The sequence below is a fragment of the Penicillium citrinum genome, assembly GCF_028827155.1.
Source record: "Penicillium citrinum strain IBT 23319 chromosome Unknown utg000003l:1.0-4596430.0:1.0-4598250.0, whole genome shotgun sequence".
Taxonomy (NCBI): domain Eukaryota; kingdom Fungi; phylum Ascomycota; class Eurotiomycetes; order Eurotiales; family Aspergillaceae; genus Penicillium; species Penicillium citrinum.
Window position 1 is genome coordinate 4037658 of NW_026622688.1, and position 27865 is coordinate 4065522.

General features: G+C 47.0%; 9 protein-coding genes across 9 annotated transcripts; 4 read left to right on the forward strand and 5 right to left on the reverse strand.

Moving 5' to 3' along the window:
- Positions 1 to 1410: 1410 nt before the first annotated feature.
- On the forward strand, positions 1411 to 2646 carry N7469_004744 (uncharacterized protein; the record flags this gene model as incomplete). The annotated part of the gene is made up of 2 exons (XM_056643664.1): positions 1411 to 1470; positions 1678 to 2646. The coding sequence occupies 2 exons, from the start codon at positions 1411 to 1413 to the stop codon at positions 2644 to 2646; spliced, it is 1029 nt and encodes a 342-aa protein (XP_056503076.1).
- A 732-nt stretch (positions 2647 to 3378) lies between these two features.
- On the forward strand, positions 3379 to 4473 carry N7469_004745 (bZIP transcription factor; the record flags this gene model as incomplete). The annotated part of the gene is made up of 1 exon (XM_056643665.1): positions 3379 to 4473. The coding sequence occupies one exon, from the start codon at positions 3379 to 3381 to the stop codon at positions 4471 to 4473; it is 1095 nt and encodes a 364-aa protein (XP_056503077.1).
- Positions 4474 to 4774: 301 nt separating this feature from the next.
- On the reverse strand, positions 4775 to 6517 carry N7469_004746 (MFS transporter; the record flags this gene model as incomplete). Its single annotated transcript, XM_056643666.1, has 3 exons — positions 4775 to 5389; positions 5460 to 6035; positions 6137 to 6517. The coding sequence occupies 3 exons, from the start codon at positions 6515 to 6517 to the stop codon at positions 4775 to 4777; spliced, it is 1572 nt and encodes a 523-aa protein (XP_056503078.1).
- Positions 6518 to 7572: 1055 nt separating this feature from the next.
- Positions 7573 to 11686, reverse strand: N7469_004747 (CLH domain-containing protein; the record flags this gene model as incomplete). Its single annotated transcript, XM_056643667.1, has 5 exons — positions 7573 to 7859; positions 7929 to 10177; positions 10236 to 11200; positions 11265 to 11291; positions 11357 to 11686. 5 exons carry the CDS (start codon positions 11684 to 11686, stop codon positions 7573 to 7575), a joined length of 3858 nt encoding a protein of 1285 aa, XP_056503079.1.
- A 192-nt stretch (positions 11687 to 11878) lies between these two features.
- On the forward strand, positions 11879 to 13246 carry N7469_004748 (RMD1 family protein; the record flags this gene model as incomplete). Its single annotated transcript, XM_056643668.1, has 2 exons — positions 11879 to 12214; positions 12272 to 13246. The coding sequence occupies 2 exons, from the start codon at positions 11879 to 11881 to the stop codon at positions 13244 to 13246; spliced, it is 1311 nt and encodes a 436-aa protein (XP_056503080.1).
- Positions 13247 to 13705: 459 nt separating this feature from the next.
- On the forward strand, positions 13706 to 15298 carry N7469_004749 (T2 family ribonuclease; the record flags this gene model as incomplete). Its single annotated transcript, XM_056643669.1, has 5 exons — positions 13706 to 14022; positions 14088 to 14382; positions 14454 to 14646; positions 14710 to 15092; positions 15155 to 15298. 5 exons carry the CDS (start codon positions 13706 to 13708, stop codon positions 15296 to 15298), a joined length of 1332 nt encoding a protein of 443 aa, XP_056503081.1.
- Positions 15299 to 16170: 872 nt separating this feature from the next.
- ace2 (putative C2H2 transcription factor (Swi5)) lies at positions 16171 to 18320 on the reverse strand (the record flags this gene model as incomplete). Its single annotated transcript, XM_056643670.1, has 2 exons — positions 16171 to 17642; positions 17696 to 18320. The coding sequence occupies 2 exons, from the start codon at positions 18318 to 18320 to the stop codon at positions 16171 to 16173; spliced, it is 2097 nt and encodes a 698-aa protein (XP_056503082.1).
- A 2041-nt stretch (positions 18321 to 20361) lies between these two features.
- Positions 20362 to 21927, reverse strand: N7469_004751 (glycoside hydrolase family 18 protein; the record flags this gene model as incomplete). Its single annotated transcript, XM_056643671.1, has 6 exons — positions 20362 to 21081; positions 21142 to 21191; positions 21250 to 21279; positions 21349 to 21602; positions 21671 to 21771; positions 21898 to 21927. The coding sequence occupies 6 exons, from the start codon at positions 21925 to 21927 to the stop codon at positions 20362 to 20364; spliced, it is 1185 nt and encodes a 394-aa protein (XP_056503083.1).
- Positions 21928 to 25392: 3465 nt separating this feature from the next.
- N7469_004752 (uncharacterized protein) lies at positions 25393 to 26078 on the reverse strand (the record flags this gene model as incomplete). The annotated part of the gene is made up of 3 exons (XM_056643672.1): positions 25393 to 25684; positions 25770 to 26001; positions 26066 to 26078. The coding sequence occupies 3 exons, from the start codon at positions 26076 to 26078 to the stop codon at positions 25393 to 25395; spliced, it is 537 nt and encodes a 178-aa protein (XP_056503084.1).
- Between the last annotated feature and the right edge of the window lie 1787 nt (positions 26079 to 27865).

Consider the following 27865-nt stretch of genomic DNA (forward strand, 5'->3'; position numbering starts at 1 on the left):
GGTGCACTGATACCGCATACTTTGTATGCTGCATTTTTGTCCTATTCGATCTTCACGGTAATCTCCCAGTTGGCCTGCGCCTCAACCGTCATAGTAATCGGCTTGGCTTGACGTTTGCCCCATATTCAAGATGGGTCGAGCTTCTAGCACTTGCAATCAATCTCATGGGCTGCGGTGCATTATTATTATCGAGGAATATACAAGTAACTATACTATGTATGTCTGTGAGTAGATGGACACTTGCAACCCGCCCAAAGTTAGTTGGTTGAGTATGTATAGTATGTGCAAATATATGCCATTTTCGTCAATTCGGAATAGTAGTTCGGAATTGCCGACTCCAACTCCGGGATTTTATCATGCAGCAAAATAATTGGTTGCCAAAAGTTCGATAATAGACTTGACTGCATGGAACTGTTGCTGCTACAGTACATATAAAGTATAGTCGTTACTATGTATTCCAGTTACTATGTATTGCTGCACTTTCATACATACTACATACAATGTAGTAAATCACCCAGTGCCGCATGGTCCAATGGCACGGGCCATCCACAGCTGGACGATCAACGGCGAATGTCAGCATTCTCTCCCATTGGAGAAGGGGGGGTGGCTGTCCCTAGATGACATCGACATCGCTCCGGCATGGCAGAAGTGGATCGGAATCTGAGATGGCATACCACTGATCATACATACTCCTCTATGTAACTACCTGTGCTGTGTACTTCGTATGCCCCTGGCAATATGTGGAGTAGTCCCACTGGAATCTCAGAGCTTCACAGGAGCTGAAGCCGTGGGGCCACCAAAAAGGAACGGGGTTGGGGCCACTCGACACATTCGAATTGATTTAATTTGATTTGAATTTTTTTTCCTTTTTCCTTCTTCTTTTTCTTCATCATTCGATTGCTATTCTCGGTAGTCTGTTTACCATATACCGTATTCATAGTATAGTAAATTGTAGTTGTACATTGCGAGATAGTGTGAATGTGCTGAACAAAGAAGGATGAAAAGAAGGTGTAGCAAAAACACGCGTCGCAAAAGAAAAGAGAAACGCGGCACGCGTTTTTGGCAAACAAACGGTCAATCTTCTCTCTTCTTCTCTCTTTTGCATTTGCAACCACTTCTCAATTCACATCTACTAATCTTTTTACCTCGCTTCCTCTCATTGTTCATTGTTCAAATTTTTTTTTTTTTTTTTTTTTTCTCTAAATTCAATTTGTATTGTTTTTTCGCCTATTCTCATTTGTCCGATCGTCGGCTCTCTGCCATAGAGTGGACTCTTGGCCTCACTCCACTCATCCATTGGACCTTCTCTGCCCTTCCCAGCCGCCCTTGCTGCAATCTTCCACCCCCAAAGCCCTTTGACACCCTCCTTCGAACGGGATTCTTTTTCTTTCCCTGAATAGTATCCCCATCATGACCATGTCCCAGCCTGCCTCGGCGGAGAAAACTATTCGCAAAATTGATATTGCTCAAGTAAGTTTTGATTCGAGGTGGAGACCATCATGAGAAGAAGATGGGGGGAAAAAATGAGAAAGAAAGGCAGATTGTCCCCTCCACCCACCCAATATGGTGCATATAGCAACGCAGGTACCATCAAAGGGCTTTTCCAAGACTGCAGATATCTTGCCAAGGACTTCTTCTATGAATCATCCAAGCTGACCAGATCTTGGTTCATTTTAGGTATCCCTGAGTTTACAGGATCGATTAGGTCTAGCAAAACTCAAGTATCAACATGGCCGACTTCATGGTCTGAACTCGATCTCGCCCTTCGATAGTGACAAGCCCTCCGATTCCTCTTCCGACTTCTCACGTAGTCGCTGCGAGACTCCTTTTACCTCACCTCCTCTTGAGGCGGCCACCTACTCGAAAGAGCTTCCTCGGTCGGCTCGCAATAGACATGCAGTGACGTTCAATTCTCGGGTCATGCAACCCATGCTATCTGCCAGCCGCAAACGATTACGATCCGATTCAGGCGCAGAAAGACCAGCAAAGGCTCCTCGAGTTTCCTGGAAGAGTTCATACCAGCTTCCCGAGTCCTCTCCTGGTCTTAGTCGGCATCTCACCTCTCGACGGACTCAGCATCCCTTCATGTCAGAAGCACCCATTCCCGAAATGTCATCCCCAGTATATCATGGCCCGTCCGATGAGGAAAATGATCCCGATCTCCCCTTGCATAGCTTTCAGAATGTGAGCTCCATGGTGGGCTCTTCACCCCCACGAACTCCGCCTCCCAAGCATGCCCGCTTGTCACGCAATGATCGAACAACACAGCATGAGGATGGTGCGGATCTTTTGTTATATCTCGCAAACTCGCCAACACCAGCCCGTGTCGCAGGAGGCTCACAACACCAAGCCTTCCCGCCATCGACACCTCCAAGCCAGCATGCGGTTCTCCCGTCACTAACCCCAAATCTCGGAACTCCTGGCCAGCAATTTAACTTTGCTGATTTCGTGAATGTGACCCCCAGCCCTGCTCAGCCGGCATGGGGTGGACGTACACCTGGCAACCCCGGTCGAACTCCTCTGTCCACGAAGGATGCTCGCAAACGACTGAACTTTGATGCTCTCGTGCCTCCCAGCGCCCCCAGCCCTAGACTTCGCAAAGATGCTGGCCTCGCATTGCAACTAGGTGGCGAGTTAAGACTCTAATATGCCCTCCATTATTTCCTTCGACTTTACCTTCGATTCTTTGTCCATTTATCCCTTATCCCCTTTTCAATCCCCTTATGATGCCTTACGATTCTGTTATGTGCACACACACCTTCGGTGTTGTCTCCTTTGTAATTTGCTCTTGTTCTTATCCAGCCTGTGTCTAATTGCGGCTTATACATCTGGTTGGCAAGTCTCCCTACCCTGCATCCACGGCGTTTCCTACTCCATTTTCTACATTGTCCGAAGCCTGCAATTTGGCCCTTGTCGTGATGAATGACGTTGCTTCCCTTTACTTTTTCTGGATTTCCGATTGCATTTCGACCCTTGGTAATTGCATTTGCTTGCTCTGCATTCAATAATATGCCTTGTTATGATAAATTGTACTTCTTCCGTCTCTGCTGTTCATGGTCAGGCCACTTGTCCTCTTATGCACGTCTTCCAATACGAATGCAAATGTTTTAGATTTGTTCGCAATCCTTAAACTTATCTATTCAATACTGCTACCTTAGTATGAACTAGGTAATTTCATACCAGACTGCTTCTCAAAGTAATACTATCAGCCCTATAGAGAAGTAGTAGTATGTATGCATTGCGTATAACAATTGTGAAAGTATTATACTCGGATAATATATTTCTCCGGTGCACAATTTCCGGCATATACTTTTACATGCCTCCAAAAAAGCAGATATAATTTTCGTACTTCAGCACATTCGACGGCGTGATCATCAAATGTCAGACCAGTCTTCGGCTGAAAAAAAGCGTAATCGCGATCGTCGCGCACAACAGAACTTGCGCGACAAGAAGTTACGCTATACTAACAAGCTCGAGGCACAAGTGGCCCACTGCGAACAACATCATAACGACGCCGGAGTCCAGGAACTCCTTGGAACCATTGATGATCTTCGCAGGCAGAATGAATGCCTTGTGGCTCGTCAAAGATCTTTGAAGTCGCTTATCAGTTCATGGGATGAGAAGCAACAAGACTCGGAATATTTGTCTCCGAATCAACCAAGGACTCTAAACACAACCAGGGAACAAATTGACCATTCACTCCTCCAAACGACTTGTCCTCCTTTGGGAACTGCAGATTCTTCGAACAAAGACAATTATCTGACTTGCCATGTGACACACTCAACTTCAACAATACCATCACAGCAAACCCCCGGAGCTATTCACCCGATAAGCATTAACTCACCCTGGAATGAGCTTCCACTGTACTCGGATAAATTCACCAGTATTCAGACAGTGTCACTCCCATGGCTTGTCCATCCAACTGAAATTACCAAGTGTCCTGATACACCTGAATCACCTCTCGACATATTATACGGAAGCAAGACCAACTTGCTAGCAAACATGATCCACATAGCATTGGAAAGACGACCTATCCGCGACCCAGAAATATTGGCAATGGGATGGATAACATATCATTTCACGAAATGGATAATCGAACCAAGTCCAAAGACCTATGCCAATATCGCCCCATTCCTGCGGCCCTTCCAGGAACAGTTTGAAATCAAGCATCCTATCGCAGTATGCTGTGTTCCTTATCGGGGAGTTAGAGCAAATCTGATACGTCAGTGGTCTCTTTATGAGGAGAATCGAGATGGGTTGTTCGGGATGTTTGCTTGTTGTATTAAGATTCGATGGCCTTGGGGTGTGAAAATCCTTGATCGTGACGAAGATAATGTATTGCGTATCAAACCGGCGTTTCTTGAGACTTTTATGAAGGAAGAAGGGTGGGGCTTAACTCAAGAGTTCATTAATAAACATCCCAATCTTATGATTGGTATGGATCTTGATACGGTTGTTTTTGATATAGCGTGAGGCGGATTCGACCTGAATGTTACATACATAATTCTGGTGCCTAGCTAGACATCCAAGATTAGGGTTGAATGAATGTACAATAAATCTATTATTTAATATCTGCAATATATCCAGGCTCATATTACTTATATTAGTGTAGGTACACTAATGTGCTGCGAAGAGCTACCTTGAAGTTATCAGGATAGAACTAGCACTCGTACCGCACCAGTGCAGCGTTTCAACTGCTCTATAAATCGGAACTTAGTACTCCGCCAAATGTGCAAGCATCCTTGATGCAATAAACTCGATGTCAACCTCCCACTCATTTCTTACTACCCTCCAGGTCAACAGGCCATTTCTCTCGAATCTGTTTCCCGAATTTCGTGAAGATGATAGGAAGAGGGACGAAAGCTAGGGCAAGGAATCCCAGTAATGAATTGCCCCATCCAAGACCGAGGCTTTTAAACATGGCCGGCCCAGCAAGTGGGAGGAATGCCCCAACAAGAGATCGAGTCGCTGTCAGAGTTGCATTGGCCGAGGCTGCATATGCTGGGTAGCAATCGATGATGTATGTCTGGATGGGCATGAAGACTCCCATCATGCCAACTCCAAAGGGGAACATGCCAATGATAGGTACAAGCCAGAAGACGTGTTTATCAGCGGTCCAGCCGTACCAGAAGAAACTGATGGGCAATATGCAGGAGAACATGATCATTGTCGGGAGACGCATCTCTGGTTCGAACTTGCCGTTGTTCTGGGAAGTGAGCTTTTTCACGATCCGGTCATTTGTCAATGCGATGATCATTAAACCGACAAAGAATCCAATACCGATACCGAGGTAAGCAAGGCCTGAAAGTCCGACGGTAAAGCCATAGTTACTGGTAAAGACATCGGAGATGGTTGTGAAGAAGAGGTACAGTAGACCGTAGACAAGGGACTATATAGATAAGACTCATTAGAATCAGGGAAACCCCCTTTGTAGCGTTCAATATCAGAGCATTGCTTACCATGTACAGCGAAAGAAGCGATACAATAGGCGATTTGAATAGTAGCAGAACCGGACGAACAAGACTGCGTTTCAGGATCTGGCCGTCCGAAAGAGGCTCACGACCAATATCATATGCACTTTTCAAGTCGGTGCGGCCAAGCTCCTTCGCCAATTTGGCTGTCTTCCACTTAATCAAGACAGGGGCATATGTCTCTTTATTCAGTATCTCAATACCAAGCTGCATGGCACCACCCGCAATGAGCAATAACCAAAAGATCCATTGCCAGCTAACTTCTTCACCCAAGAATCCACCAGCAATAGGACCAATAACAGGACCAATTAAGGGACCCATGCTCCAGATGGAGGTTGCTCTTCCTCGCATTTCTATAGGGAAGAGATCTGCAACAACGCCAGCTCCGAGGGTGATACAGGCTGATCCACCGATGCCGGCGAATAATCGACATACGATGAGAGTTTCGATATTCTTGGCGAGTGCACATCCGATTTGCCAGACGACAAAGAACCAATTTGCTGCGCTGAGAACGACTCGTCGACCGAATATCTCGCTCAGGGGGGCTAGGAAAAGAGGGCCGAACTGGGAGATCAACATTATTAGCTCGATGGTACTTATCGACATGCAATTTTCTCAATTTTATAATCGGTGTCTCTGGGATGTAGTTCTCATTTCCCACTTACCACGTAACCGACCAAATAGATGCTGACAGTGAAAGAGAGAATCGTCTCATTCGTCTCATGGAACTCTGCAGCCATATAAACGACTGCCGGGGAGAACATACTCGATGCAAGAGGAGATATCAGAGTAAATGCACTTATCAATGCGAGTAGTGCCCATTTCTTGCCGGCAGCAAAGTTCTGAGGATTTTCGGGGTCATCTTGACTATCCCATCCGACCAAGCCCTGACTCAAGTCCGTCTCTGGAAACTTCGGTGCTGGAATGATTGAGGTCGCTTGAGTGAGTTGCTTTTCAAGGTCGACTTGATTATTAGGCAATTCTCTTTCCTCATTAATAGTTGAGGGGCTTGAATTCGGCTTTTGCTCATCAAGGCTAGAAGCCATGTTGATAGAAGAGAAAGCTATACAAGAAATAAAAATTAGAAAAAAAAAAAGGTGTCACAGCAATTCTCCGTAGAAGAGCGGCTATCTGCACCAGTGCAGTCACCAGATTCAATCTTGGAGAGTTGAATGGATAGTATATAAAAAAGAAAAGTGACCAGAAGAGGTCCAAGCAAATGTAAGAAGAGTCTATTGTTTTAGAAAAGGAAAGGAAAGGAAAGGAAATAGAGACAAACAAAAGATCATGCAAGCGGAAAAAGAACAGGATAAGGAATCGGGCCGTGGGAGAAGTTATGCATTTGATTTCACTAATATCTGCCACCAAAGGACTGGCAAATGAAGACGAGCACAAGGTGAATCGAGTATAAAACGGATGCTTGCGAGTGGACGTACGAAGGAGACCAGCCTTGAATCAGCGGTCCACAGTGATATCTTTGCATCCAATTAGGGCTTGTTTTTTTGCATAAAAGTGGGCCACTGAATCATCGCCGGGCTGGGCTGCTGCATTATTCGTTGATATTGCGAATAATGAACACACAGTACAATGAGAGTCTTCGAGTTATGCTGGCTTGATTCCTCTAATGCTGAGCATAATATCAGAATAGAAGGTGAGCAGGAGTCAACTGTTCATTTAGATTGTATGATGTTCCTCCGAAGGATTTTGCATAGACAAGTCCATATGACGTGAGCTTCAAGTTAAGTGGCCAGTACTCAGTCCTGGCTAACTGATATAAATATTGTAGCACGGAGAACTCCGTAGTACGGGTCGAACGTGGGGAGTCTTTACTTGGTAACAAATCTTATTGTTATGCTCAGATGGTAAATGAAGACTGAGTCTCCACCTAGCCAAGAGGGTATGTGAACCGAATTTATGACAAAAATCTATGTACGAATGGTGCAAAGTCATGGGCGACTCCATGAAAAAATAATAATATCAGCTGCGATGCAGGGGTATTATCGATAATGATGAGTGGGTATCTCGAAAGGGAAAATGGTGAAGGGCATGGAATAATGGCGACGCAGACTTATGAGGTTCGATTCTCGATAATAGAAGGGTCTCATGTCTCATCTTCGATGCCAAGGGATTCAATCTTCCGTGCCAGAGCACAGATCCGACAACCATCGCCAATCTTGTCTCGTAACAATCGTGCGGTTGTTACCTTGGGACCGACAGTTCGAGAGGTACTTGTAGAGGGCCCTTCATCTAAAGGTGATGAGGATCGTGGCGTGTGGTCGGCATTTCGTTCAGGGCTGCCTGTGTCAGACTGTGGGCGTGATGCATCTGAATGCAGATGTGATAGATGGAAGGCATGGCCACAAGCAAAGCCAATGAGAATCTCGCGTTCTATGTAAAGTTAGAAGACAAGATTTTTTTTTTTTCGTTCGACAGAAATGAATATGATCTAGCACATACCGTTTGTCTGGAAAGGGACATGGCAGCCGCTACATTTCCCTAGTCCAAGACTTGATGACTTTGCGGAGCCGCTGGACTTGGTCGCAACATCAGTCTTTTCGGATGAATCGTCTTCGATGACGTTGAATTTGATTCCACGGCGCTGGCCTTTACGCAGGGTATCCATGCCCTGTGCCACTTCGCCTTGCATGACACGTGTTGCACCCTGGCTAATACTATCCTGCAGGTCATGTTCTCGGATCAAGCGAGTGAGGCCATCGCGTAGGCCCTCGATTTCGAGTCCACTTGGGATTCGTCGAACAAGCTTGATTGGATCAATTGATGTTCCCGCCTCGACAAGTAATCCGTGAATGAACTTTGGCTTATCCATCGAATAGTCGAGAAGGTCTTCCCAGAGGTCAGGATCATCCTGTGATTTAGCAAAGGAAATTGCTTGAGACACGTCTTTCAGGTCTGACAAGATCAGATTCAAGGCCCTCTTTGTCTGGCCCGTCTTTGAATAAAGATATATCAGCTCCGGGGTGAAGTGGCCATCTGTACATATCGAGATAGCTGTCTCGAAGTTGTAGGAAATACTGGTTTGTAGAAACTCCATGAGTAGGGGTCGGTCATAGTCCGCGAGAACTTCCACGGCTGTATCTGCAAAGTCATCGATTAAAGCCTTCCCTTCGTCGGCAGCTAATTTGCTAGCGGCATCTCGTGAGTTTGCTCCACGGCCCCGACGAGGTTTAGAGGTCTGATGTGGAAGGGACTCGCCTCGCCATAGCGCACGAAGGTAGAAGTACAGAAAGAGAAGACGATTTGCGGACTTCAACTGCGACACCACCTCTTTAGGGGGCACAATGCCTGTATAGGCTTCACTGACAAGGAGCCGAATTGGCTCCGCTGTCAACTCTTCCAGCTGGGCTATTGATGTGGAAGGGGACCTCAGCTGTTCTTTAGAGACACGAAGCATGACAAAGGCAGAAATATCATCTGAAATGGAATCCACTAAGCGATGCTCTACTACCAAGGACATTGCTGCATCTGCATCTTGCAAACGAATGTAACAATGTAGAGCTTCGCTGTAGTGTCCACCCACCAAGAATAGTTTAGCGAGACAATCTGTGAGAATTCTCCATTCGTCTGACTCGGCTTGGACTGGTCCTGTCTTGAGTTGGTCGTCAATCGCAGAAGTTATTTCATTGGAGTCGAACAGATCAGAAGGCCAGGTATCGACCAGTTCCTTAAACCGGTTGAGATCTCGCGAGATATAGTGCTTGAGAATGAAATTATATATCGAAGACGAAAGGGAGGGGTGGGAGTCAAGTGGAAGGTGCGTGGCGATCTCGTCGACTTTGTCTTTCTTGATGAACACCCATACCCAATGCTCCCATCTAGAAGAGCTCTTGAGTACTTTGGCACAAACCTCAGAAGCCTCATGCCATTTCTCGTCGTTGATGAGCTGTTCAATCCAACGTTCACCAAGGCGAGCCTTCTCTCTATCCGCGGCGGAGACCCTTGCGCCACCAGCAGTCATGACAGATGATCCATCGTCGGCGAAAAAGTCACCTAAGCTGCTCTGAGACTTGACAGATCCCACTATAGCTTCTGGTAGCTCGAGGGACGAGTCAATTGCTTCTGGATTCGCATCTATAATATTCCATGCTTCTTCATATCTACCGTGGGAATCAAGCCAGGAAATTCGGTCAGAGAGATCTCGTTTCACAGCAACAACGCAGTCGAAAGGGCTGTGGATGAAGATTTTCGCACCGGGTGCTCCTGAAACATCCTGTACTTCCTTTGGCAGTGGCTCATCGCCATGTAGGTTTTTAGAGATGAAAGATTGAGGTGCTCGGCCCGAGACTTTGTCTGCGCTGCTCGTGGTACTACGAATGCTTGCGCCAGAACTGAATAGACGCGCCGGATACATCGTAGCATCCAAAAGGCCATGGCCAAGAGCCCCCAAAGCTCCGCGCTGGACTGTTTGCCCTTCCGGGGTCTTCCAAGGGGGAAGAACACTGAGATGATAGTCTGAAGAAGCCAACCCTTCGAAGCGACTGACTGAGAGTGTGTCGGCACTAAGTTCCTCCTTAGTTTCAATGTCGATAATACGAAGTTCGGGCTCCAGCCCCTTTTGACGATGGCCACGGCCAGAGCCTCGCCTGTTAGACTCGGATGGTTCATCTTCAACCTCAATGAAGGCAAGAACAACAAGTAGACGAGGCGAGTAAAGTGAGATGCCAGATATCACACAATCCGTCCGCAGTCTGTACCTGGGGTCAGCATCCATACTTGGCGAGCTAGAGAGGATACAGTACAACTTACATTGTAGAAACTTCTGCAGAGCCGAATCTTTCGCCCTTTGAGGATTTACTAGCACGATCCGGGAACACATCAATAACCCAAACACTGCCTCCCCAACCAACAACTAATTTTTCACAGCTCTCAGCGAGAGACGTTGCTGTATAGTCTTGCTGTTGTGTCGTATCTTCTGGCTTGAGATTTTCATCATTATCCAAGGCAGACTGATCAATCCATTCTGCACGTGCTTTCCAAACGCTGGCCATTTCCTCCCAACCCGGTCGATTCGGACGATCAATATGGCTTATCCGCCTCCATGCAAACTCAGCCTGGGAGGAATCAAGGTGCAAGTTTGACCGCATGATTTTAATGCCCTCTTCATTCACCCAAGTGACATATTTCCCCGATAAAGACCACCGGACAGTACTGATAGTGCCTTCACCACTGTGTAGTACGACATCTTTACCAGTGTTTGCACCTAGACCCATAGACCCAAGCCAGCTCGAAGCTGCGGCTGTTGCACCACCCATTGTAGTGGCATTTGAGCTGACTCCGATTCGACCACCAGTTGTCAAAACTAGCTCGCCGGCCCGCCCTCCTGAGATAAATGTCCTATCATTCTTGTAATCCGGGGAGAGAGCGACGGCTTGGACAGGTCGCCCAAAATTCCTTTTCATTATATCCCTGGGGTCGACTAGAGATGATACACACACATTTCCATCAATGGACGCAGAAGCGATGTGTATAGAGTTGGACGGTGTAACCGGAACTGGAACATGCTGATTCGGCCGTGAATTTCTTCCAATACTGCCTGAGCCGGTTGAAGTTCGATTTGGTGTACCATATTCCTCTACATTTTGATTACCGGCGGTCTCGGGTTTGAGATTCGGTAAAGGTGGTGGAAATGGCGATACGGATATAGATGTGACGCTTGCCGAATGCGCTTGATATACTCGAAGAGGCTGTAGAAAAGGCAATGAAAGAACATGCTGGTTCAGGTTAGCAATAAATTCACGCGAAATTGCTGTGATAACCTGGACATCATTCACTTACAATGACTCCATTGTGAGTCCCGATGATCTAGGCATTGAATGTTAGTTGGACCCAAAATACTAGGATGAGGACACGAAAATCCACAAACGCACCATCTTGTCGCCTGCCACGAGAAATGTACTAGTCGCATCTCCGTTACGATATACCGATCCGAGGTGTTTGGTGAGGTACGCATATTTGAGTCGGGGTTCGTCGTCATCGTCCACCTCCTCCTCATCCGATACTTCTGCCTCCGATATGCCCCCATCGTCATCATCTGTTACTTTCTCACTTCCTCCGGTATCGTCATCACTGTTATCTCCACCTTGGTGACGCTTCTCGTGTGTTGGGTCGCAAGGGGATGGGCTTCGCGCCGGAGATGAATTGCGCTCTGATGTGCTCTCGGCCGCACTCGCACTCGCCCTTGCGCCAGGCGCGTCCATGGCAAGTCCGTCGTGGTACCCGAAGCTCGTAAGCGGGATTGACTGAGTTGCGACAAGTAGTAGAAGCTGGTTTTCTATCGGGCGAGCGTCATGCAGCTGGGAGCTGGGGTCGGAGCGGAGGAGCTCTTAGTAAGCGGGGTTCCTCGGCTTGCGAGACGATGTCATCGCGCTTTTTCGATTCTGCACCTCACCATGTTTGCGAGATCTGCCATCTGCTCAGCATGCAAGCGTCTAGTAACGCTGCGTGTCTCACGACAGCCCCAAAATCAGTATCTGCATGCTTCTTCGGCATTGGCACTCCCACGCCGGAGAGACTTCTTCACCTTCAACGCTCAATTAGCGCAAAAACAATCTCACAAAAACGATGAGTCCGCGGAGACATTAGAACTCCAGAAACAACGAAAGCGCAGTGCCAGAGCTCCGGCGGCTCCTACTTCTTTGCGCCGAGTTGCTGTAGAGGCACAAAGGTCGAGGGATGGATATCTTTCTAAGGCCCAGCTCAAGGAGCAGGGCATTCATCAAACTAAGGTAATTTTCACAACAGAATATCGAATAAAATCCAAACTAATTATTTATCTGTTGCAGATAGTCACAGCTTACGCCGTAGCTGAACAATTCGATATACGCCAAGTCCGAGACATCTTGCAAGAGAAGGGGTATGAGCCGGATCCTTTAGGGACTGGGCTCTATCCCCAAGTCGTCCATATCCAAGTTCCAATCGACTCTATACGTCGCGCTGCGAATCCTAATACTGCAGATTTATCCTCTAATGAAGTCGGTGATATATTCGTCTTCCCATCCGGTACAGTGGTGGCATGGGCGTTGCCAGAAGGGTTTACCTCGTTCCTCGCTACGAGAACTCTCCTTCCAGCGTCGGAAGGGGCACATGTGGATGACATTGAAACCGAAGATTTAGAATTTGTCGAAGATTCCACGAGAGAAAACAGCAGCATCAAGGGGGACACAATCATCCTGGGAACTAAATCCGGAAATGATGGGCTGGGGTTGCCTCTCGCGGCACAGCAGTCGATCGATACCGTTTTGACTAAAGTCGCATTTTCATCGGGCCTGGCACGAAGTACGAAACTTGCAGTACTTGAAAGCCTGCTATCGAATTACTTCGAGTCAACACGTACCATTCCAACTCTTCTCTCAAAGGGGTCCCGCCTGCCATATACACGTGATTTCATTCTCCGAAAGACCGGGCAATTGCTTAGTGTGCGTGCCCAGCTCAATCTTTACTCAGAACTTACAGACTCACTCCCCGATATCTTTTGGGATAGCCGGCATGAGCTAGGGCTGGAGGGATACTACGAACAAGTGGGCAGAGCGTTGGACGTGGGTATTCGCATCAAACTTTTGAATGAGAAAATGGATTATGCACAGGAGATCGCAAGTGTTCTCCGAGAACGGCTTAGTGAAACCCATGGGCTTCGACTAGAATGGATCATTATCTTACTTATTGCTGTCGAAGTAGGTTTCGAGGTACTACGGCTGTGGAAAGAACGAGTACATGAACAGGAAGAAAAGTCTCGACGGAAAGACGAGACACGTGTTTAAAACCGCATATTTGGTATTATATCATGTATATATTGATGGCATAACGTTAGAATAGATACCCCCCTCACTATCATTCTATACAGTACTATTCGATGATCACCTTATGGCATGACTTTCATAGGTGAAAAGTCTCATTAAATTTCAACTAGTCTTGTATTGGCTTGATAGAATAGCTTGAATCATTCTCAGACTAACCCATCGAAAAGCGTCCTCATGATCAGACTATCTGAGTGTATCCACATTCTTGTTCCACAGTTGAAATGGGGCATGATCGCCTTAGTCATCGCAGACCCGCGGTGACAACCCCAACTTGCGGCGAATGCATAGTTCGCTTTTATTTCCCCTCTTCCCTCTCTCTCCCTCCCTCTCTCTCTCTACTGTCCAAAAGATCAGTTTATCAAAGAGAAAAGCTCTACCATACTTCTCGGGAGAGCATCTGAACATAGTCCGCCATCAATAATGTGGGAGTCAACCCAACAAGTACTGGGCGTCCCCGGTCCCCAGAAGATCCTCAAGATTTTAGGCTCCTTATGGCTATCAACCTCGAATCCAAGTGAAAACCAGACACCTGTAACATCATCATCATCATCATCATCATCATCATCATCATCATCATCATCATCATGTCCGACTTCCGAAATTAGTTGTAAAACTAAGTACCATGGCCAAGATACCTGCTGTTTCAACTATCCTGGTGGTCAAATGCTGCAGACCCAGTTTTGGGACGTCGATCCCCCAGTTGGGCCTGATAACTCCTGGACCATTCATGGTCTCTGGTATGCAAATAATTGAAATTTCCAAGATCATTAAGTATAGCACAAAATTGACGAACTCTTTCTAGGCCTGATCATTGCAATGGTGGGTTCGACCAGTTTTGCGATCACAAGCGGCAGTACAGCAATATTTCCCTGATTCTGGTAGATTCAGGTCGAGGTGATTTACTCGAATATATGAGTGAATACTGGAAGGACTTTCGGGGAGATGATGCTAATCTCTGGCAACATGAATGGAACAAACATGGTACCTGTGTTAGCACTCTCGAGCCTCACTGCTATAAAGACTATATCCCCCAGCAAGATGTGGTGGACTACTTTGACCGAGCTGTCGATATATTCAAGGAAGTTCCAACATTTGAGGTTAGTAGTCTCTCTCTCACTAACTTCATGAAGATATCTGCTTCTTAATTTCAGCATCTGATCGACAATAGTTCCTCGCCAAAGCTGGCATACTGCCTTCTCATACAGAGACATATGCACGTGCAGATATTGAAGATGCCTTGGAAAAAGCACATGGAGCTCCAGTGGTCGTTAACTGTCGTCAAGGTGCCATTAGCGAAGTCTGGTACTTCTTTAATATCGCTGGGAGTCTTCAAGGTGGAAAATTTGTTCCTGCTCTGCCAGGTTAGTCGGTTGCCAGCTGTTCTTTGTCAGCATGGGTTGAGTGAGAAGTTAACAATGTCACAGATGGCCAGCATTCGCGTTGTCCTACTACACATATTAAATATCCTCCTAAACGGAGCTCTGCTGAGCCGACTAAGACAACCACTCGTGGCTCAGAGCCCACAGGAGCTCCCTTCTCGGGCAAGGGCAACCTGATGGTTTCTACCTTCAACCGGCAACGTGGATGTATCATTAGCTATGGAACTTGGTATAATGCTGGAACTTGTGCTACATTCCACGCAGAGAAGACCACGGGTATGATACAAAGAGCTCGCCTGCCATCACCTCAATACCTAACCCAATCTCTAGGCGATAATTTCTCTCTCAAGTCAAGGAAGGGTCTTTGTAGCTTCAGAGATGATGTTTTAAGCTGTGGACCTGGTGTAAAGAGCCCAAGCGAGTTTTCAGTACGTCAATCGACCAAGTAATTTTATCGAATTATCCGTTTACTGACTGAATTTTCGAATAGGTCAAAGATGGGAAACTCTCTTACAATGGGAATACTACCTTTTTCGCCGACAAGCCTCCCAAAGGTCAGGTTCAGAGCTCGATTTATGCATCGCAGGGAGAGCATCTCGTGGAGCTTGAAATCACCTGGCGCTCCCAGTCCTGAGAGATGGTGCTCTGGTGTCCATTCTTCATTCATCCCCTTTTATCTTTAGAATACTTCAGTAGTGAAGACATTTCATATGTCAATTAGAGCGATAGTACCAGGCAATATTGTCGTCTAGAAGAGACTTTGACGCATAGGAATGCGATACAGCTAGGGATGAGATGGAGCATGTAATCATTTCGCAAAGATCGCTTGTGTACAATAGAATGCACTCGGAGGAAACGTAGTAAAATTCTGGATTGTCTCAGATACATAGTCACCACTACTACAAAAATGGAAGCGGAGGAGTCTAGCTACAATAATTTCATTGAACCCATGAAGTACATGTCGAATCGTAAAAGGGGGAAAATTATAAGAAATGGAAGAAAATAACACGCCAAGAGACAGACCCCTTATGGGGTTGCCGCTGAAGAAAGAACACCAGAGATTATCCCACATCCCAGATAACAAGTTAAAACAAGAAAGGAAAAAGTGAAAGGCAAAACAGGGGCTTAAAGCATGAGCCAAGCTCCCCAAGTCCGATAAGTCACATATACCCGTTGTCTAGGGCAGGGTGCATTGTCATGTGCGTTGTGAAAAGTTGAATGTGCAGAAGCAACTGGTATCTGTCGCTCATCCCGAAAAGAAAATGAAAAGAATGGAAAACTCCCGTCCGTGTCAGGTCGTTGTGTCGTCAGTTGTATAAGCTCGTAAGAGGTCATGGAATAATATCATCACGCCGAAGATAGTAAAGGCAATAGGCGCCTCGACCATGCTTTTTGTTTGGAAATGAAAACGCCGCTATTGCCAGGATGAAAGAAATTGGAATCAAGCCGAATGAAAAAAATTTGTTGCCCGTTGTTGGATTTTTTTTGATTCGTGGCAACTCTTGCTCAAGGGTCAACCAAGAACTCATTTGACAGTGTGTCAATAGGGTCTGGATATGGGTCATCGAGGGCATCAAGGCCAGAGAATGGCTTCTCCGGCAGGTCAGGATAGAATGACGAGGTGGGAAAGTCAGAGGAATCCACATAGTAAGGGTTTGAGAAATCGGATAGACTTTGAGTGGCCAGTGTACCGAATTCTTCCTTGACTTGCTCAGAGGGATCTTGTGTCATGAATAGATCGATTTCTGACCCAACGGACGATTCGGCAAGGGTAGGCGCAGTGTGAGGCGATGACATTTCGTGAGGGGTGAGAGGCGCGTCGCTATACATGTACTCTTGCGACGAGTTCATCATGATGTTGGGGCTGTACTGAGACATAGCTTGTTCGTACCTGGCGTGGGCAATTTGGGGTGGCGATAGTGGTGCAGGGAGCATATCATCTTCAAATTGACGTGGAAGTTCATTTCCGACAGGAGTGGGAGACGAGACATTGTCGAGGTTGTCACCGGGAGAAGTAGGCGGCGTGTAAGCGGATGCAGTGTTGGATGGCGCATAGTTCGGGGACGTAAAGGCCGGGCCATTGAGGCAATCAGCCTTGGCTTGAACAGGTGACGAAGGCATGGTTCGATCAGCGGCACGTTGGCGAGTGCGAGTAGACTTTGTCTGACGAGAATCCATGTCTGGGCGACTCTTCTTTGGTGGACGACCTCGGCGAGTGGTCTTGGGAATGTTACCAGTCATGCCTCCAACGCACATGTCACGTTGACGATGGCGGGTCAAGGCATCATGTCGAGCAAAACGGGCTCCACAGGCACAAATGTAGGGCTTTTTGCCGGTGTGGGTCTTGAGATGGCGTTTCAGGTCATGACCTCGGACGAACTCCTTCTCGCAGACGTCGCACTTGTAGGGACGGTCGTCAAGGTGGGTCTGCACATGGGATTTGATGTTTTCCTTTCGTCCAAAATCACAGTTGCAGTTAGGGTAAAGACACTGCCATTTTCCATCGGAATTCGGGCCAGAAATGTACTTGGCGATTTGATCATTAGAAACACCGGTCTCGCGCACAGATGCTTTCACGCGCGCATCCAGATCGTACTCATCCACACCCTCTGGAAGCTCTGGGATAGACTCATCAACGGGCGATCCTGGAGAGCTAGAGAAATGATGCTGACTAGAAGATGGAGTTGCGGCCTCGTCAAGGCTGTGTGGTGAAACACCACGCGAGCCAGGGGAAGGCATTGCAGCCAGTTCGGTGAATGAAGCCACAGACTCGGCTGGCGAAGGGATCTGATGCTTGGCGTGAAGTGGACTTGAGATTGGCACACCTTGCAGAGATTGAGCTCTTTGCATGACTGCACTGACAGGGGTTCGGGGCATAGAGAAGCTTTGGGACTTGGTAGGGGTTTGGTCATAGTGGTACATAGGGAAATCAAACGACGCTTTCATAGGTGTCGCATCTGGGGTAAGGGGGGATACATCTTGTTCAAATATTAGCCTAAGAATTTAATGAGATTCGCATATCAGGACTTACAAGAGTTCAATGGGTTCTTCTGGGGTGAAATTGCCTTTGGTTGAACAAGAGGCTGATGCTCCGGCCACGAATGCAATGAAGCTTCTTCTCCCTTGGTCATTGGAAAGCTGCGTTCCTGTTGAAGACGATACAGGGCTTGGTGCATTGAGGGGGTCTTTCCGGCGTTATCACTTGCAGACCTTGAGAGGGCCGGAGCATATGTGTTGGACGAAATATCAGCTGTCGCTGCACCATACATTGCTTGCAACTCTTCCTCACTCAACATGTAGGACATCGCATTGTATGAGGTCTGTGCAGGGGGGCCATTCTGAAAAAAAGGCTGTTCGGTTTGACGCATATGCGTCGGCATCTGGGTGCGAGTGACAGACTGACTGGAGAAACCTGATTTTTCGTTAAAAAAGTCCCGCAGCTCTGGAACCGTCTTTTGCGCAGGGCGTCGGGTGATTCGGTTGGCCGAGCTAAGTTGAGGGCCGAGGGCTGCATAGTCCACAGTCTGCCCGCGACGGTGCGCACGATAAGATAGAGCACCAGGCATATGGCGCGGTGCTGAGGCGGCTTCAAAGGGCTGCGAGAGTTGACGGCGGTGGTGACCGGGGTGTGTCGATGTAGCGTTTGAGGATATCATGGCTATCCAGCCGATCGATTTGACGGTCCCTGGTCACAGTGTTAGTCTGTGAACGTCACTAACGAGGCAATAACAGCAAATGCGGAAAGACGAGAGAAAGAGTAACTAGCGCCTCCTCAAGAAGATAGCTTAGCTAGAAAGGTTTTTTTTTGAAGTTTGATATGTTTCAAATGTTCAAGTGTCCTGCGACAGAAAGAGTGCAGTTGCAGAAATCCTTGAAGAAGAATATCAAAGAAAGAGCAGAAGTGAAACTCAATAAGACTGGAGCTCGAAGGCGGGTCGCAGCTCAGCTTTGGCGCTATCAAGTGCGCCTGGGAACCACAACAAGCCGGACGTTGGCATGGCAACGGCATCGCGGGAGATCCAGCTGTGACGAGGGAGGATCCACAGAGGAGTCACCCACTTAGCCGATTATGCTCTTCTATCCGGTGATCCAGGCCTTGCATTGCATGCCCTGCGTTGCAAGTGTTGAATTATGTATAATGTCCGTTTTTCTCGAGACGCTGCTCACGGAGGCTCTGCAAGGGTTCTCAATCGTCCTGTGAGGAGGATGGACATCGAGGGGTCCCTGGTCTGATAATGGGCTCTCCTGTCATCGTCGTCATGGGGATATCCCTGTTCAGAGAATACAATTGAATAATCGATCTACCTGCGAGTGGGATCGGGGGTTTATTTGGGGCTTGTGCACCTTGTTCATCGATGGGAACGATGTCATTCATGCCAGATCTCTCAGGCAAGCATGATCTCCATCACGTGATACAAAGTGAGGTAATATGCTGACAGAAGGATTCCTCGGATGGCGGCGCAGTATTAATCCGTGTTTGTCTCGTTTGTCATTTGACCCACGCCACGTGACCGCACAACGATTTTAATCGAGTCCCACTGACATTGAATTTCTTCAATCTTGCAAGGTTGAGGAAGACAAGTCTGTCGAGGTGAGTTTGCGATCCCTACACCCAGAACATTCTCAAGATATATAGACAGTCTAGATTGTTCGCTGCAATACGCGCTCTTTACGAGATTGATCTATGTCATCCATTTTCGCTCGCATCGCATCACCCGGTGCCAAAATTCGAAATGTCGACTAACTCGCTTTAGGCCTTCATCAAGATGCAGATCTTCGTCAAGACCCTCACGGGTAAGACCATCACCCTTGAGGTTGAGTCCTCGGACACCATCGACAATGTCAAGTCCAAGATCCAGGGTATGTAAAATCTCCGATCACCTCAGCGTGGTGGGTGAGAACAGCCACTAACTGCTCTATAGACAAGGAGGGTATCCCCCCTGACCAACAGCGTCTGATCTTCGCTGGTAAGCAGCTCGAGGACGGTCGTACCCTCTCGGACTACAACATCCAGAAGGAGTCGACCCTTCACCTCGTCCTCCGCCTGCGTGGTGGTGGTAAGAAGCGCAAGAAGAAGGTCTACACCACCCCCAAGAAGATCAAGCACAAGCACAAGAAGACCAAGCTCGCCGTCCTCAAGTACTACAAGGTTGACGGTGACGGCAAGATCGAGCGTCTTCGCCGCGAGTGCCCGGCCCCCGAGGTATGTTATATATCACATGCTCTTTTTATAATATCAAGTTCAAATGCTAAACTCTACTCCAGTGCGGTGCCGGTGTCTTCATGGCCGCTATGCACAACCGCCAGTACTGCGGCAAGTGCCACCTGACCTACGTCTTCGACGAGTCCAAATAGATGGACTTAGTTCAGCTGGGGCAAAATTCGACGTCAAATTTGAGTGTGGCTTAGCTAGACTGGGAGGAGATTTCTCGGATTTGTCACAGGTTGGATGTTACGGTTAACGGTACCCTACGAGCCCTGGACTGTGAATACAAAAATTCAAAACTTCGGCTTATGCCAATCTTGATTGATTCTCGTAAAGATAATGACTGTCCCCCTCTATGGTAGCAATGTAATGATAATCTTGAAGGAACGGCCTGTGGAGTTGAACTTCGCACCCAAACTTTCAACTGCGGTGGCATACTAACCGCCAATCTATCGAGCTGCTGCAGACATGCAAGATCGGAAGATGCACATCTAGTTCATTCCATTTCGGATATTGTCGTATTTGCTCTCGGGGAAGCTAAGAGCATTTTCACTGTGGTCGAGTGTACTGATGCCACCAATTCCATCGACGAAGGTGCCGATTAGACTGCCATCTTCGGCTCTAGCCTCCTTGCCTCCCTTGTCACCGCTACTTTCCCACCACATACCTCCACCGAGGCCCTGACGCCGGGTGAAGTCCGCCTTAATGTGGACCATCTGAGGGTTGTCGTAGGTGACCATGGTGCGAGAGCCACTGTCATAGCACCATGATGCACCAGCTTGCGTATCAATATTCTCACCTGCATTAGGACGCGGCAGAGCCTTGTAATCCCAGACTCCATTCTCCCAGCTGCCGGGGCCAACGCCATTGAACGGTCGTCCAGGTCCATCGGTGTTTTCAAACGCACGTCCGTACAGCGGCATACCCAAAACAACCCTGTCTGGTGACACACCGTTGGCAGTGATATAGTGATCCAATGCGGCAGCAGTGGAGAACGGTGTTGAACTAGGGTTAGAGTCGGATGGCCTGATATTGGCCTGATGACCGGCGGCAGTATCCCAGCTACCCGCATAGTCGTACGCCATGAGATTCCAAAAGTCCAACAAGGGAATCATATCGCGAATTTTTAGCCTATTAAAATTGCTAGGTCCGGCGGGACAAGCAATAGTCAGATAGAAATAACGATCCGGGCCTGCGGCGCGATTAAGGTGCTGTTCTTTTGTCAGTGGTTGTGCTTGACACATCATCAATGGACCTTGAGGGGTGCATACTTCTCTGCAAGTGCGGAGGAGGTCAACAAGGTTCTGGGCTTGAGCATCATCTGTATCGGAGTGTCAGTATGCATATAGAAATATATTTCTTGCGCGAACGCTATTTACCTTGAGGGTACTCCCAATCGATATCAAGTCCTTGCATATAAATTAGCAACACTTTATCCTCTTATTGAAATATTTTAAGACGATTTCTGATTGGCATACCATCAAGACCGAGATCTAGGACCAATCGAGTCGCTGACTCTGCAAATCTCTCCCGACCTTCTTGGTTGCTTGCCGGTTGGGCGAAGTTGGAAGAATATGTCCAGCCGCCAATGGAAAGCAAGACCTTCAGCTTGCGATGCTGCTTCTTGAGAAGATACAGTTGCTTCAAGCACCCGTAGACATTATCGCCCGTGTCATTCCATGAATCACCGGGATAGTGTTTCTCGACGTCGGACCAGCTGTCGGTCAAGAACCTGCAGATCCGATAAGCTTTTTTCCTCCCAGCGAACCGGCCCGAGCGAAGGGGCCCGGAAAGACTTACACCTCTCCAGACTCGGGACGAATATTGGCAAATGCATATAGTACATGCGTCAGTTTGTCAGCTGGCAAGTCTTGGGGGTTATAGTTCCGGCCGTAGATGGCCTGCAAGGTGGGGGTTGATATTAGCTTCTGGTTTGATCGACAAATGTATATTTATATCATGCATTGATGACCCTTGAACCCCATGAGATCGGGTTCCAGAGCGATCGGCCACGAACAAGGACCTACCCAGTTGACAAAGTAAACCACAGATCGCATTTCGGTCTGAAGTGACTTCTGAATCGGTGTAAGTTGACAAGGATCGAAGGAATACTGCAGAAAGACTGCCACAAACAGCACTAAAGCAGCAAGAAATGTAATTGACTGGAATGGAATAGCCAAATTGCAGAGGAACAATGACGATCGAACCAGATCAGCAAAAGAATGTAGAATTTGCAGGAGAAAATCTGGGGAAAGCACAATCTTGTCGTTGTTGATGGAGGGGTAACTCCAGTCACTTTTAAGGTACCTAATGTCGCAGCCTAATTGTAAGGGGACTTTTGTACCTGGGGGTTTCTAAATAAAAAGTGCCCCACGTCATCGGCCAAGACGTGGCGGTGAGGCTGTGGCTAGGGGGGTCCCGTGCTGTGGCTGAGCTCTATAGATCGATTGCAATCGTCAATAAACAGAGTGGTGATGAGATTAGATTGATGCTGAGAATAGCCGTCTACTATATATAATTTAGCCTCAACAGATCTCATATATACAAGATCGCACAAGCTCAGGATCCAGAGCAGCATGACACTTCCGCCTGCCCAAGGGTCCTAGTGCAACTTGAGATCTCAGTCATGCAGTCGTCAAAGCCTTCAAGCAACCGCAGGGAAACTTGAAGGTCGGACACTTTCTCCTTCCCTGGGATTTTTGTTTCTCAAGATGCCGCGTACTAAATAGAGCATTCCAGCTGCCACTGATCCTACTCTTGTCACAGCTGGAATGGTGATCACGTACCAAGTCAGGTAGGCTGTCATCCCTTTTCTTCAAGGAATGCAAAGCAAAAAAAAAAAAAATTGCCATGAGGGATTGGTTCGTTACGTATTGAGCAAAAACCATTGGCAATACTCTTGTCAAGAGAGAGAATGTTAGTCGGACAGGATACGTTTGAAGAAGAGTACCTAAGCATGATGAAGATACACGGTAACTACCTCGAGAGGTTTAGAACGGAAAAAAAACTATAGTATTCACCTGAGATAAATCAACTCCGGGATGGACTATCTGTAGCAGTAGTCGATTATGTAATGATGGCTTGAACACAATAGTACACTCTTGTACTTTTGACTAGAAGGATGAATACTACTAGTAAATAGTATCGGGTGTCAGGAGGTGCACGACCAATCTGTAAGCTGTCACAATCAGCCTATTCTCACATATGTCAGGGCAAATGACTGGGAAAAGCATTGTTGGAATGATCAACTATCTTCTTCGCTCCATAAACCTGAACAGGCGGTAAGAAGCAAGTAATGCTATGCGATACATTGAACTCGGCTCTATAACCTCCGAAAGTAGCTATTGCAAAACTACTATTCCAGAAACTGACTACGATGAATGGTCTCGCCGATCAAAATAAAAAAAAATACATGTCACCAAGATCGTCATTCAAAATCATGTTGAGTTCAGCGTGACCGATAGAGACATGAGTTGAAATGTCAACCACATGAATTTTTTTTTCTTTATCGGTCATCACCGATCATCTAAGGGAACAACTATTGAAGCATCAGCCGATCATTCGAGTACATCCGTGAGATGTCAAGCAGCATTAGTACAGTAGCAGGGCCACACAAATTATTCCAAAAGTACCACTTTGCCACCCCCAGTGGAGCTAAATGTGGCTGGCAGTAGAAGAAAGCGAGAAAAAAAAAGCATACACTACTCCGTACTTATCGCCGGGATGGCCACGCGAAGAGACTCGGCACATGGTAACCTGCACAGAGCCGTAAAAGGAAATAATGGGACGACAATCGACGATAGAAACGTTCTGAAGGGTAAAAAGAAAAAAAAAGAGAAAAAAGAGACCCACATCCAACTAATTCTCAAATGTTGAAAATGGACGTTGATCACTAGACAATTTAAGAAACACGACCTGAGGCAGTACCTAGCTGAGACATGGGCCTGGAATCAATCCGAGGCCGGTCCACTATTCAGAGGTAATAAGGTTAAATGGAACTAGATTGAATAATAGCGAATAATCCCAAGGCCAAAAGAAATTTTCGTCCTCGAAAATCAGGAGATGAACGGGCCCAAAACCAGCACCAGCTGAACTCAAGCCGACAGACGCCCGATCTCAACACTGATTGGCAATAGACTCAAGGAACTAACATCTTAGCCCCAGATCCACATCAGATCTAACCCGTCCTTTGTTTTCATATTCCCCATTTTCCCACATATGACGATCGAGTGAAAAAAAAAAATTAAGGGTGTGAGTTACACTAAATCGAAAACGTTTTGTATATCCGCCACTCGGGGATCCATAACCCATATGGCATCCCACACTAAGTCCCATTCCCAATCCTAGAGATCCGCTTCGGGTTTTTGACTACTGCTACACTAGCCCTATCCTGTACGTTCTATTTACGCAATCCTACTTAGATACATACTACAGTATACCTCAGGCTCGAGTGGAGTTTGATGAATAGATACTGACGGTGTTACTAGTTCCGTTGTAGTACATCTGTAGTAATCAGTATCCATACATGAATGTGAAAGTGCCGTGTCAAATATGCACCTGTGCATTGGTGTGGTCCCTGATCCTCTTTCTTGCTTTTTTCAGCTGCCATCTCTGCCTCGAGACCCAGGTGTCTGGCTCTTCGGCTGTATGTCATATCCAATGATATACTGTCGACAGGGTTGACGGGCAAGTGGACCACTATGGAGAATGCCCCTTTTCAACTGTTTTGCATTTGGTTCAACCGGATTTTGAGACCGTTTGTAATCAGATCAATCTTGTTTCCTAAACACGTAATTCTTGAAACTACAAACTGAACAGTGGGGAATGCTAGGGCTATGCCGGCCTAGTTTTCTCGACCGAATAGATTCAAGTTCTGTGTTTATGCGAGGAGGGATAGGAAGAATGTCGTCTTTTCCCCAGAACCGAACTAGTTAATAGAAGTACATATTGGAGGCTTATAAACAAAAGGAATTTAGCCTCGCCAGGAGGTTATCATGGAAGTGTATCTAATTACCCAGACGCACTGAAAATGCTTGAATATCTCGAGAGAAAAATAGAAGAAGAAGAAAGCGAAATGATAGTAAAGAAAGAAACCCAGAAAAAATACAAGAGGGATATCGTCGCCATGCCCAACAAAAATCCAAACTTGCTTTTTTTTTTCCTTTTTCACTATTTTTCCCTTCTCATTTTTGTCTCTCAATCGGTCAAAACAGCGACCCGCGCTATACCGGCCGAGCGAGGAGGCCCCCGCATACCGATTCCACAAGGGCCTCCACCGAGTACTAGAAACAGAAGAGGAATTGGTAGGAAAGAAAGAAAAAAAAGAAAGAAACCAAAATCAGACACCAAATCTCGTATACACACCAATGCTTGAAACTGGGAAGATATCGAAATGACAACGCATCACGGAATTAGGTAAATTGAAACAGATCATATCTCTTTCTTCCGGTATCAATTGGTAAATTGGGAGGGGCATGAAACATGAATCATGAACAGTAGGTGATTCATAATCATATAATTCGTTACCGCCCTTGGATCCAGCGTCGGATGGAGTCCAGGGATGGATCGTCATCGAGCCAGTGACCTGCCCGCAGGTCAGCGGCCCGAAGGTCAGCGACAACATGTTGGTCGGTCACACGGCTTAGTTCTTGCTGCAGAGTCGAGTGTGCGGTTTTCAAAGCTGCTGCATGTGCTCCAGTGGGCCGCTGACCACGAAGAGTGGCTGATCGGGTCATAGCCCATCTTCGTGAAGCCGCTGCGCGGAGGTAAATCTTATGTGCTTGGAAACGACGAGCACTGCTATCAATGATGACTCTGTTGCAATATAAATGGTCAGTTTGATGTTCCACATGAAAAGCTTTGCAACCAATTGCTCCAAGATGCAGGTTTTCGTAAATACCTTTGAAGCTCGGCCTTTTCAGTTTCCGCACTTCCTTGGCCGGTCACCGGACATGGCTGGTAATTGGCGGATAACAATTGTTGAGCAGCAGCGTGGCATTCCCGGAGAACTGTATAGCCTTCTTCATAGTAGTCCTCGGCTGGGACATCCACTTGTTGTTGAGAAATATGTAACAAAAGGGTTCGGTAGTCGTTGATGAGCTCGGCCACTCGCACTGCGCGGGCTTGATTCACTAGCAATTGAATGCCAACTTTAGCAATTGAGGACTCATATGATGTCAAAAATGCTTGACCTACTTCCGTCTGCCATTGAGAAAGATGAAGGGTATATGTATATTAAAAAAAGAGGAAGTAGAAAAGGAATTGTTAAGCTTGACGTTTGAGAAAGAGAGTGAAAGAGTAAGGGAATGAGACGAAAAGCATCAACAAAGACCAAAGGAAGAGAAGAATGAAAGATGGTCCCTTAGCCTGACATCAGAAAGTGATGATCAAATAAAAGTCTGGGGGAAGGCCCGAGATACTTAAGAGTCTTTATATGGAAAGTTGGGACAGCTCTCCTCATTACCCCATGTCTGGAAGACATCCCGAAAAAGCAACAGGAGATTTCTTTTTTTTCTTTTTTTCTTTTCAATTTTTGACAAAAATTAAATAAAATAAAGGTATGAAAAATGAAATCCCAAAAAAATCCAACCAGTGAGTGTCAACTTAGCGCTAAATGATGAATGCCCCAGTTATAAAATAGAACAAAATAAATTGAATATTCAAGGAAAAGACCAGAAAATCAGCGGGACAGCGGGGACACGAACGTCAAGAGAATTACGGGAAGACATGGTTGGTTGGACCAGTAGCCAACGAGAAATGCATAACGGCAGTCAAGCACAGCTGGAACGTAATCTGCCAGATGGATCGGGCCATACGATAGCTACCGAGTGAACGGTCAAACGGGGGGGAAGTCCAGCAGGGCCACTCCCTGTTCCAGAGCAGGGGGGATTTCTTGCGATCTCCACTGGGGGCTGACTGGCGGAAGTACGGAAGAGATTCATTAGTCTGCAGCCATGGGGACTAGGGGACTAGGGCTATCATTTTGGCGCGGCAGTTTTTTTTTTTTCAGTTCAGTTCAGTTCAGTTCAGTTCAATTCAGAGCGAGGAACGGGAGGTCCGAGCAGCCAACAATGATGAATGATGTGGAGCCGACTATTCTCCACCGCGATTAGGTTCCTGTACGGGCCGATTTGCAGTCGAAGCGTTGCTCCATCGCGCGAGGGGAGCGATGATGAACATGGTGGCTTCAGGGATGTGATTGGTAGCAGGACATGAGGGACGAGCACCCATCGAATGGAGAACTAAATTAATTGTGTTGTGTGGCTCGTGGGGCTCCTGTCACATCGGCAGGACACAGGACTTGCATATCTCTGTACACGAATGATAAGGGCAGTTGTACAGCCGAGGTATACTTAGCATCAGAGACAATGATATGAATCTAATGATTCAAGGAATTGTGAACAGGTCGAACCTGGGCAATGCAATGCAGATGAATTACAGAAGTGGGGACTGTCTACAGAGTTGATCAACATACAGTATGGACCGTAGGGAGAGAAGGGGAGAACGTCAGAGCTGTCAGGAAGTGGTCCCTGCTGCAGGGCCGAAGGAATCCGATGAATAGATCGAAGCCTCAGGTTAGAGTGGATTCGGGTTAGATGGGGAACTCTCAGCTTGAGGCAACAATGAGCTAGCCTAGAACATATAGGATGTATTTTAAAAAGTGGAAATTGTACCAAAAAAAAAGAGAAGATGAAAATAAAAAATACAAAAAAGGAAGACAAGAAAAGACCTGAAAAACAGACCAGCCACGTTTTGCTGAGCCACATGTGGCGCCTAGACTCCAGCTGAAGCGATGCACCCACAATTTTGATTGCGATGGAGAACGAACCTCCTTGCCTGATGGTAACAAGTTCTCGGGGTGCTCCGCGTCTCTGATCAAGTTATTCTTGGTCGAAAACGCATCTTATGGTGACAAAGTGGTGGCGAGGATTCTGATCCCCGTGTAGCATTGACCCACGCTGCTGACGACGGGCCGTTCCAGCTTCCCGGGCTAGT